Source organism: Oryza glaberrima, chromosome 7 (genome assembly GCF_000147395.1).
Source record: "Oryza glaberrima chromosome 7, OglaRS2, whole genome shotgun sequence".
Lineage (NCBI taxonomy): Eukaryota > Viridiplantae > Streptophyta > Magnoliopsida > Poales > Poaceae > Oryza > Oryza glaberrima.
In genome coordinates this window covers 2530590-2542603 of record NC_068332.1, presented here as the reverse complement: position 1 = coordinate 2542603, position 12014 = coordinate 2530590, and the positions used below count along the sequence as shown (strand labels likewise).

General features: G+C 46.3%; 2 protein-coding genes across 3 annotated transcripts; both read left to right on the top strand.

Moving 5' to 3' along the window:
• The first annotated feature begins 1367 nt into the window (after positions 1–1367).
• LOC127779701 (uncharacterized) lies at positions 1368–4097 on the top strand. Of its 2 annotated transcripts, none has more exons than XM_052306577.1 (3): positions 1368–1976; positions 3624–3670; positions 3800–4097. In XM_052306577.1, the coding sequence occupies exons 1-3, from the start codon at positions 1815–1817 to the stop codon at positions 3918–3920; spliced, it is 330 nt and encodes a 109-aa protein (XP_052162537.1). In that variant the 5' UTR covers positions 1368–1814; the 3' UTR covers positions 3921–4097. The 2 variants fall into 2 exon arrangements, with proteins under 2 accessions (XP_052162537.1, XP_052162538.1); XM_052306578.1 differs by lacking the exon at positions 1368–1976 and adding an exon at positions 2063–2819.
• A 4369-nt stretch (positions 4098–8466) lies between these two features.
• Positions 8467–11112, top strand: LOC127779285 (uncharacterized). Its single transcript, XM_052306014.1, has 2 exons — positions 8467–8600; positions 10824–11112. The coding sequence occupies exons 1-2, from the start codon at positions 8467–8469 to the stop codon at positions 11110–11112; spliced, it is 423 nt and encodes a 140-aa protein (XP_052161974.1).
• The last annotated feature ends 902 nt before the right edge of the window (positions 11113–12014 follow it).

Below are 12014 nucleotides of genomic sequence, written 5' to 3'. Positions count from 1 at the left end.
ATATGTCATATACGGACATATCCAACTTTATCTCTTTCTCTTCTCCCTTATCTATTATTCTCTCTCCCGCAGCCATGCAACACTTCTGCCCTTATCTCTTTCTCCTCTCTCCCACAGCCGATCTCTCCTACATCCACGCGCAAGCAGCACAGTGCGAGCAACAACAATGGCGCTGGTGGCCCCGACTGGCGAGTAGAGACATCGGCCTCGTCGAGCAGCGGGAGAAGCGATGGCCTTTGCACCGGCGACAAGCAGTGGCCTTGTCGAGCAGCGGGAGAGGCGACGGCCTCACCACGGCGAGTAGCGACCCTCGTCGAGCAGCGGGAGAAGCGACGGCCTTTGCACCGGCGACAAGCAGTGGCCTTGTCGAGCAGCGGGAGAGGCGACGGCCTCACCACGGCGAGTAGCGACCTCGGCCTCGTCGAGCGGTGGGAGAGGCAACGGCGTCGGCACAGGTGGCGACGACCCCGATGTGCAGCTGCCTCGGCCTCAGGCAAGCAACGACGGCATCTATGACTTCAATATGTCGTGGATTTTGTTGACCTAGGCATCGATCTGGCATGTTGTTGGTATTGATTTAGGCATCAATATATGATTTGGACAGAGCATGCTCGAATTGAGTTTCTTCCGATTTTGTGAAACAGATCGAGGCGTAGGAGATGCTGGCAGTGCAGTTATGTCGACGTTGGGCTAGGTTTTAGATTTGTGTCATTTTGTTTGTCACTCGAAAACCCCGTGGTTGAAAAAACCGGCACCTATAACAGTATATAAGTGCCGGTTTATAAAAAAAAAGCTTATATTATATAATAGATGATGTCGTTGACTTTTAGACACATGTTTGATCATTTGTCTTATGCAAAAATTTTATGCTAATGCATAAGATATAAATCATGCTTAAAATACTTTTAATGATAAAACAACTTTAAAAATAACAATTACATATTTTTTAATAGGACGAATGATCAAACGTGTGCCCAGCGGTCAATAACGTGATCTATTTAAAAAACAGATGTAGCATGTGCTGGTTTTGTTAATAAGAAAAGGTGATAATTAAAGTGTTGAAAAAAATATAGCAGTAAATTTTTCAAAAAAGAAAAGGTTAGGAAAGGAAAGGGAAAAGAAAAAAAAGACCAAAGAGAACATGGGAATCGATCTCATGACCTGCCGACCACATGTTTCACAGCCTAACCAATTGAGAATCAGGAACATTGTGTCATGTGATGTAGCTACATTTTTAAAATATGAATATTCAGCTGAGCGTTGCTGTGTCCACCCTGTATGCGGTGCATGTTGGAGCGCACGGCAAAGGAAAAAATCAGTGTGGAGCCCACCTCCTCTCGAAGAACCTTATCTCCTCTAGAATCCTCCGCCTCCGCTTCTCTCTCTCGTCGCTCTCTCCGTCTTCCCGTCGCTCCTTCGCCACTCCCCAGCGACGCGCCTTCTCCTTCTCCCAGCGACGGCAACGCGCCGTCCACTCCCTCCCTTCCAGATCCGACTGGATGAGGGGAGGGCAGCGGCGTGGAGGCGGTGCTCCCCTCCCCTTCCTTTCTTCCCGCTCCTGGATAAGGTTGTAGGAGGGGAGCGATGGTGGGGGCGGCCACCGCAGGCGACGGAGGTGGCTCTCTTCCCTCCCTAGCTCCCAGATCCGGCTGGAGGAGGGAGCGATTGTGGCGGAGGCGGCGCTCCCTCCCCTCCCTCCCTCCCTTCCAGATCTGGCCGAAGGGGGGAGGGCGGCGTCGGCCCCAGCGACGGCGGCGCGCCTTCTCCACTCTCCGACTCCTCGGCGAGCAACAGCTGCGACGGTCTCACCATGGATGAGCAGCGGGAGCGGCGGCGTCCTCGTCCTCCGGCGAGTAGCGGGAGCGGCGGCGGCGTTGGCGAGCAGCGGGAGCGACATCCTCTACCTCGACGAGCAGCGGGAGCGGCAGCGTCGCTCGGCGGCGCTTGGGAAGGAAGGGCGTGACGACGACGGGCAGGTAGAAGACCTCCTTCCCCACGCCACTCCTTCGATCTAGAAGTGGTTAGCATCGATCTGCAACTGGTGGGTTTGCTTGATGCACATGATTCGTGGATGCCCGCTATTCTAATTTTATTTGTGTGATTGAATTCCAATTGGGATTTTTTTGGAGGAGGGGAGGAGGGGTTGATTGAATTCCGATTGGGATGGGATTTTGGGTGGTGTGATGGACAAATTTTATTGGGTGGATTGGAGTTCCTCATGGATCCCTATGCTGATTTTATTAGGGTGGATTAGAGTTTGATTCCTGGTTTCTCCCATGGATCCGTCTGCTGATTTTGTTTGGGTGAATTAGAGTCCGATTCTTTCAGTTTCGTGTTCGAGTCTATGTCTAAGTGGCGAAATTTCTGAATCGGACACCGGCATTGTAGGCGCGGTGACGAACGACGGACGAAGAAGTGACATGGGTGAAAAGATTTGGGGATCAAGATTGGGGATTTTTTTTTGAAGGAATCGGACTCGACTCCTATGAGGGACGATGGACGAAAAATCGCGGGTGGAAAGGGTGTGACGACCGGAAAAATACTAATATTTATATTAGTTATTATTATATAGATAGGATTCCGATATTGTTTATAACAAATAAAAGGATCCTAAAAAAAGCGCAATAAAAAGAACGGACCCCCCCGTGAAGCGGCTCGAAAGAGGGCACACGACTCCACCGAGATACCCATCGAGCAAACCCTAGCCATCCGACCGTGTCGCCATGGCCATGCGCGCTCTGCTCCCCAAGCTGAGGATCCCGGCGGCCGCTTCCCGCCGGACTCTCCCGCCGTTTCGCTCTTCATCCACCGCCTCTCAGGTGAGATTCAATCCAATTCGTTCCCCCTCCTCTACCGATACGGACTCAGGTTCTCATGTTCATGTGCGATGCGACACCTCGTGATTTTACACCTGCTTCTACTTTTTTTACTCTTCCGATTCACCGTTTACCTATGTGTGCCTTGCCCTTGCCCGTGCCGACGAACCTCTAGACCCTTTGTTTCCTTCAAATTATCTAGTTTCTTTGCTACTACCTCTCTCTCTCTCTATATATAGTACTACCTTATATGCGTGTCTCTGTGTCGGAATTAAATCTTCTTTATTTGCCCCCGAGATGAACAAATCGACCCTGTTATTTCCCTTTGCCTGTTTTTCTTCATTATTATTTACCAATAACAAGTAGTAGAGTAGCATTTCCTTTTGGTCTCTAAGGGTGTGTTTAGTTCACGCCAAAATTGGAAGTTTGGTTGAAATTGGAACGATGTGACGGAAAACTTGAAAGTTTGTGTGTGTAGGAAAGTTTTGATGTGATGAAAAAGTTGAAAGTTTGAAGAAAAAAGTTCAGAACTAAACTCGGCCTAATCTTATATAGTAGCTAGCCTCTGTTTCTCACCTAGTCTTCTTACGCGTATGATACTCGCCTCGCTGGCTGTTTTTTAGCTAGATTGATCAAGCCAGTCCTTCCAATTTGATGTTAGATTCACACCTTACCTGATTACCAGCGCATGTATATAGTGTCTTTGCTTCCAGCAGTTCATTAATTATTTCTGGTACTCTGGTTGATTTGCGCTTACCATTGCATCGCCATCTGAATTTTTCTCTTCCATCTTATATGCAACTGCAGGATAAGCTTGCAGCCGCCAAAGAACGCTCTCCACAACTTTATGACGAGTACGGTGCAGATTCATGTTCTATTTTGACATCAATTTCGTCCTTTTAATTTGCCCAACATACATGTTTAACTCTAAAATAAAACTTGCTGACTAATGACTTCTCTTTATTTTTTCCTCTCCCTCCAAGCCTCTACTGGAAAAAGGCTTATGAACAAGATGATAAGGCCATTAAGTGGCTTCTACTCACTGGCAACTTCTTCGGATTCAGCATTGGTCTATATGTTTTGTCTTATCTCCACAAAGCTTGACTAAGAAAGCTAAAGGGGAGCAAGGTTTTCCTCGTCTGTGTGCCTGCTTGTGTTATGTAATTTTGGCAATCACTGTTGTTGACATCTATGCTAACCCGCACAAAGAGACAACATCTATGCTATTGGCCGCGCAAAGTGACATAAATTAATGAGTAAAGTTCATCACTGGTCCTAAAACTTGTACCGTTGTGTCATTCTGGTCCCTAAACTCGTAAATCGACCGTTCAGTTTCTCAAACATGTTTGACTATGTCGTCCCGGTCTCTAAACTTGCAGATCACTTATTTAGGTCCTCCAACTTGTTTAGTAGTGTCACCCCGGTTCCTAAACAGGACAGTCTAAAAACTTTATATTAAAAAAATAATTCATAACTTTTTCATGTGAACTCTAATGAAGACAAATTTTATATTAAAATTGTAGCCCTCGATGCGACCTACAACTTGCGACCTACAACTTTGTAGTTGAAAAGTTTTTGAATTAAAACTGTTTAGGGTCCCAAAATATTGTTGCATGTTTATAGATTTTGAAATTTTAATTTTAAAATTACATTTTGGCACAGGAAATGTCTTATAATATAAAAATTCAACTACAAAATTGTAGATCGCGTCGAGGGCTACAAGTTTGATATAAATTTTGTCTTCATTAGAGTGCACATAAAAAAGTTATGAATTATTTTTAAATATAAAGACTTTAGACCGTCCTATTTGACATAGATAATATTTAAATCCAAGTTTAATGACCGGGGTGACACAATTGAACAAGTTGGAGGACCTAAACGAGTGATCTACGAGTTTAGGGACCGGGATGACACAGTCGAACAAGTTTGAGGACCTGAATGGTTGATTTGCGAGTTTAGGGACCGAGATGACACAGCGGTACAAGTTTAGGGACCGGTGATGAACTTTACTCTAAATTAATTTTCGTTTCATTGCTTTATGCATGTTTTATTAGCTGTAGCTCAACCTCGTTTGCTCAGCAAGGATTGCATATTTGTGTTATACTCTTGATGAATCTTTCCTGTATCGTTTGATTTTCTTGGAGAAAACCACATGTACTGTAACATGTTATTCGATTATCTTCCTCGTTCCACCATGTTTTGAATCATCTCAACTTAAAATCGGAATTTTCAACGTGCAGTCAAACACAAACCATGATTTTCAAAGTAATTGTGGAGGATTGAAATCCTTAGGAAAATTTTCCACCATGGATTGGCTTCCTATGCCCCCATTCCATAGTAAACCTTCCTTTCTTCTCCTAGTTTTTCTCTAGCACAAACAATGTTCTTTAAAATTCCTATGTTTTTATTTCATTTGAACCATCCAAACAATGTTCAAAGTCTTATGTTTTTATTTCCTTTGAACCATCAAAACACACCAATTCTAGTATTCCTGTGTTTTGGAACCTGCATGCTTGGGTGCAACATGATAACCCTATTCCTCTATTATTTATGTTCGGAAACGCTTACAAATCGGACGTTGTTTCACCCTTTATGAAACAATGTTTCAGCACTTAGCGAAATAATGTTTCAGTTCTTAAAAAATGTGAAACACAGATGTGAAACACAGTCAAATCACTAGATAAAACAATTTTGATCAACATATGCAACAAATGGTTTAAGTCATCGAAACACTTAAAAAATAGAGAAACACTATCGGATCACTGGATGAAACAATTTAGTTCAACACATGAAACAAATGATTTAAGCTACTAAAACATCAGCAAAGATCTGAGAAAAAAATCAAAGAAAAAATGAAACACCTTCGGAAACCCGTCGAAGCACTTTGATCTAACTAATGAAACATCCATATACATGGATTGTTACATGAAAACACACAAAAAAAAAACATCTACGAGGGGAGCTTGAGGGGGTTCAGGAATGCAGCTCACCGAGAAGAAGATCTCCCTCGCCTTCTCGACGGCGCGCTGGTACTCGCCCCCGTACGCCTCCCTTGAATCGCCGCCTTCAGCTTGTACAGTAGGCCGCGGCAATGACGAAGCCTCTTCCCGGCCATTATCGGTCTCATGCTTGAGCGCGCGGCACCGAAGCAGGTCTGAGCATGGAACTCCGACGAGCGGTAGAGGCAACCATGCACTACTACAGGATTGATTTTCTTGGACGCCGGCCCCGTTAGTTTCCAGGCGGGGCATAAGTGGCTCCGCCTGGAAAAATCCGTGGACCAACGCCGGGCTGTCGGCCGCACACATTGTCCCGTGCACGGGATAATCCGACCGCATGCGATGATCGTCGGGCTATATAGCCACCAACCCGACACAAGCCCATTTTTTTCGGCGTTCTCTTTCTTCTAAACATACACAAATTAGGGGGGGGGGAGGTTTTCAACCTCAAATCTTTGATTGGGTTCCATATAAAAGGTGTAGAGCTTGTTCTCCTTCTTTTTCTTCCATTTTTGTCAGTTTTCATCGGTGCAATGCGAAGAAATTTGCACTTTTTTAAATGGAATAGTATAGGCACTTTTTTTTTTGATTTTTTAGCTAACTAGAAAAATACCCGTGCGTTGCAACGGGAAACTTTTAGCTAGATTTTGCGCCACGCTAGCTTTAGCCTGGTAGTGGAGCGAAGAAAATGCATTTCAATTGGGCCACAATCATTTTGTTATACACGTGTGAAACGTGGATGGCGCTCTTTATGCGTATGCCCTACTTGTGACAAAAAAAAGTTATTTCTTAAGTATGTACACTTATAGGGGTATTATTGGTCCATTCGTTTTTATTAAGATCTAGATTTTTTTCTCGTATTCTATTAGCGCACTTTTCAAACTACTAACCCATGCATTTTGCGCAAAAACTTTGTATATAAAAGTTGCCTTAAAATATTAGATAAATTCATTTCTTAAGCTGTCGTAATGGAGTAGGTGACATTGGTCGATGGGACATATAAAAGCTATAAAATGGAACCCAATGAAGATTAGATTCGATTTTTATAAAATCCTAGTGAAAGGATGGGCTGACCGTAAATGAGTAAGGTGTAGGTGTTTTACTGAATTTTTAAAACAATATTAAGGACTTGTTCGGTTTAGAGAAAAACCAAAGTTTTTGGATTTCTATGGATTAATTCCCATGAGTGCCATTCGGTTCGTACGAATGTATTTATAGGAAAACCAAATGAAAATTTTCTTTCTTATAAATTGTAGAGAGAAAAACATAGAAAATATCAATCCACTCAAATCTCTTGAAAAATACCTATGGATTAGAGTGTGCATGTATTCGAATAGACCCTAAAAGTTATTACTTATTATGCATTTAATTTGTCTAAAACTTTTACAATTTCTTTCACAATTTATGAATTTTATATCAGGAAATATTAAAAATGAAGAAGCGATCATCAATATATTAAAAAAGGAAAAAGAAAACAATGAGCTGTCGCTCTGACCAAGTGACGAGCTCCCTGCCACCCACTCGGCCCTGGCCATATGCCGTACCCGGCTAAGCAGGTGTCCTTTCTTCCGTCGGCTCCACAAGTGGCCGGCAACCACCTAGGAGTTGAGCGAAGACCTCGGGTTCTTGGGCTTGACAGTCCTTGTTACCTGTGGTATTGCCACACCCGGAGGTTGGTGACCTCCCGGCTACTGACTCGGCCCTGGCCATGCCCTACTTGGCTAAGCTAGGTGTCCATTTTTCTGTCGGCCCCGCAGGTGACTGGCAACCACCTAGGGGTTGAGCGAAGGCTTTAGGTTTTTGGGCTTGATGGTCCTCGTTACCTGAAGTATGGCCGCGCTCGGAGGCTTACGACCTCCAGGCCACCCATCCGACCCTGGTCAGACCTTACCGGCTGAGCCAAGTGTCCCCCCTTCCGTTGGCTTCGGAAATGGTTTGCGGCCATCTAGGAGTTGAGCGAAGACCTCGGGTTCTTGGGCTTGACGGTCCTTCTTTTCTTTGGTACTGCCATGCCCGAAGGCCCGTAACCTCCCGGCCCCTCACTTGGCCCTGGCCACGCTCTACCCGGCTGAGCAGGAGTCCTTTTTACTGTCGGCCCCGCAGGTGGCTTACAACCACCTAGGGGGTTGAACGAAGACCTCGGGTTCTTGGGCTTGACGGTCCTTGTTACCTATGGTACTGCCACGCCCGGAGGCTTAAAACCTCCCGGCCACCTACTCCCGGTTGACCCCGCAGGTGGCTGGCAACCACCTAGGGGTTGAGCGAAGACCTCGGGCTCTTGGGCTTGATAGTCCTTGTTGTCTGCGGTACTGCTACGCCCGGAGGCTCAAAACCTGCCGGCGACCTAGTCGGCCCTGGCCATGTCTTGGCCGGCTAAGCCAGGTGTACCTTACCTGCTTTCCCCGTGGCTCAAAACCATCCAGTGGCACAGTGGAAGACTATAGACTTGATTCGCTGCAAAAGTGCAAGACAACTCCACCCCGCGATGACCCCAGTCATCCCGGCATGGAGTCGGGAGGCTACCCGGCTTCTCTTTTCCAAGAAGATAAGTGTACTTTTTACCCCAAGTTACAATGAATTAACCTCATTCTACCTCGGCGTAAGGGGGCTACTGGGCATAGCTACTGACCCGTATTTTCTGAAGATCGAGCATGAGGCCTAGGTCCAGGTGGGCGTACCTGAGACCTCGAGCCATACCTGCCGTGGAGGGCTGCCTTACTTGGCTACCACATTGTCGCCGCCTGAAGGCTTACATCTCCATGCCGGCCACCTACGCCGCCGCCAGGTGACGTCATCTTCACGCAGCAACCGCGCGGTCTCGCTCAAGCAATCAGCGATATCGCTCAAGCAAACAACGATACCGGTGCCTTGCGATTTAATTACGATTAATTATCCTGATTAGCGATTAATTAATTAATTAATCTCTAATCTGGATAATTAATCACTAATTATTATTAGTTAATTGTTAATTAAGTAATTAATCACTAATCAAATGAAGCCCATTGTACAATGTCGCTGGTTTCTTAGACCGAATAATTAATCGCTAATCCGGATAATTAATCACAGTAGTCTCGCTCTTCCATTCTGCGAGACCGCGCGATACCACCTGCGACGTTATTCCCACGTCATTTTTTGCAACGGTACGTTGTGCGAGACCGACGGTATATTTCTGCAAAAGTTTTTGCATCCTGAATATTCCCGAGAAAAAATTAAATGAACAGTATATTTTCAAATTTAAATCCTTTTTCTGTCTGCTGACCGAGGCTACTGTGTGGTAAAAATTGTTATTCTCCTCTCCCAGAGTGCAGAATCCGATCCTGGCCCTTCTTTGCCATTTTAGTTTGATGTGCCAATTTAATTATTTCTTCAATGTGTTTAAAAACCTTTTGCCTCAGACAAAACTCTAGGTTTGTCAGGCTTCTCCATTTCTCAATCTTATCAAGATATTCAAGAGTGCATTTGTTTGCTGACAACAGGGTTGGCAAGCTTCGTTTGCTTCTGTTCCAGGCCTTGGCCCTAGCTCTTAATCTTCTTAGTTTGTGGTTGAATTTCGTGATTGCTCTCATTGGTCTTGTACCTTGAACCCAGCTTTCTTCCACTAAGCTGACAAAATCTGGTAATTGTAGCCAGAAATTTTCCAAACGAAAAATATCGGAATGTGTTTGAGTTGTTTGAGCACTCGGCCAGAATAGGGATATGATCCGAAGTTGTCGCCACTAGGGCTCTGGCAGATGAGGTTGCGAAGGATTGGTTCCAGCTTGTGTCGACAAGAATCCTGTCAAGCTTCACCAGTGTGGGATTTCTTCTTTTGTTAGACCAAGTGAAACTTCTGTTGGGAATGTCAATGTCTACAAGGCCTTCTTCATTTATCCAACAGTTGAAATCCACCATTCCTCTTGTGTTTAAGTTGTCGCTGTTTTCCTCAAAAGGGTATCTGTAGATATTAAAATCCCCAATGCAGCACCATGGCTCTTTGTTTGCAATCCTGAGCGTTGAAAGTTGATTAAAGAAGATTAGCTTTTCATCTTCCGAATGGGGGGCGTATACATTAGTGACCCAGAACTTGGTTTGGTCTGTTCTCGAGTGGAAAGTGCAGGAGATGGAGTCGCTGTTTTCGTGAACAAGAGTGGTTTGCAGCTCTCTGGAGTCCCAAGCTGTTAGCAAGCCCCCAGCTGAGCCGAGAGCAGGCTGCCAATGAAAATCTCGTAGGAAAACAGGAAGAAGAGCTGGCATTGTGAATCTGTCTATGGATGCAAGCTTGGTCTCTTGCAAGCAAACTATGTCTGGCCTATGTTCAATCAGAGTGGACAGAAGTAGAGATTTTTTTTCTTTTTGTCTCCTAAGCCTATGATATTCCAGGATAGAATTCTCATGCTGAGAGATTAGGCGACGGAAGAACCAAAACAGAACAGAGGATCCAAAAACAGGAAAAGAGCCAGAGGAGCAAAATATCCCCCTCGAAAACGCAATGAAAAACAAGTTGTCGCCAAAACCTAAGCCGCGGTTTAGGAGAAGACAAGGAAAAAGGATTGGGATGGAGGGCACAGGCGGGGAGACGTGAAACGAGTAAAAGGACGAGGCGATAACGGGAAGACAGTGAACAGCGGGAAAGAAAACGATTGAAAGTAAAGAAACTGCTGGTACTCGGCTTACAACATTCAGGGAAGGAAAAAGTACACCGAAGGTCACTCAACTTGTCATCGAGTTACGAAATCATTCCTCAACCGCAAAACCAGATATACGAGGTCTTTAACTATATAAAACCGGTCACAATAGGTCTCTAGGTGATTTTGATCCTGGTTTTATCCTACGTGGCTGCTGATTCAGCATGAGACCCATATGTCAGAATACTACGTCAATCTCTCTCCCTTCATTCTCTCTCTCTCACTCTTCTCTTCTCCTCATCCGACGCCGCGAGAAGGGCGGCAGGCGGCGGAGAAGCGGCGCGCGGGCGGCTGGGGAGCAGCTGGGCAGCTGGCGCGTGCATCTGCCCATGGCGAGGGGATAGCGCGGCCGGCCGCCGCCCATGGCAAGCACGCCGTCGAGGTTGGAGGGCGGCGCGGAGGACGGCGGAGACGGGGTGCGGAGGACGGCGAGCAGGGGCGGCGTCGGCGTCCGTGGAGGAGGGCATCAAGGCGCTGCAGCTCTACTCCAAGGAGGTCAGCAGCCGCCTCCTCGACTTCGTCAAGTCCCGCGCTGCCGCCGCCAAGGCCGCCGCCGCCGCGGCGCCGTCCGAGGGAGATGCCCCCGCTGCTTCTTCCGAGAGCGAGGTGGTGGATCCGCAGCCCGCTGAATGAGCGGCTCTCAGTTCGTTACAATCTCATTGCCTGAGAAGATGGCTTGCATCTAGAGTTCGTTTGGAGAAATGCGGCTTTGGTCTGGAAATGGATGTAGGTTTCTTGCACTGATTATCCATGCAGTTTGTTCTTTGATGAGTAGCTCCTGGCTCTCTTTGTTGTTAGTATTTACCTGTTTGCTTCCCAGTTGTACAATCTCTTAGCAAGATTATGTTCCGTTTATTGTGATAATGATCAAGATTTCTTTTGGCACATCTTCTGAACGAAGATTTGTTGCAATTATATTCCATTCTCACAATCTCACAAAACAGAGATGAGATGGGAGCATCCACATCTTTGAAAGACTGCACATTTCAAACTGATTTGAGTTGGACAGAGGTTACATGTGCTTGATAAGAAGCCAAGCAATGACCGCAATGCAAGAAACACGATTTTTTTTTTTTGACTAAAACCGCAAGAAACACTATAGCAAAGACAGATAGCAGCAGGGCATGCATGAGCAGCCACCTTTGACGCGCTTATTCAGAATGGCAAGCCTCTTTTGCACGCGCTGAAGACGTGAGTTCGTAACATCAACGTGATCATCTAAATCGTCAATCAATCTTGCAATATGTTTTGTGCTCAGTACTGTCTCTTCCAGCTTCTCAAGACCCTCATCTTGTTCTTTCGTAACTTGACTCTGAAGTTCTTTCGTAACTTGTTCTCCAGCGGCGGAGGTGGAGATGGACGCAGCGGCGGTGCTCAATCGACCAAGCCGCCGCTGACGCCGACTGCCGGCTCCACGTCAACTCCTTCCCACGTCCACCGCCGGCCCCGCGGCGACACCTTCCCAGGCCGCCGTTCTCCGCCGCTGGCGCGCCAGGGCGAGCGCCGGCGCCAGGATGCCGACCCCGGCCGCGGCC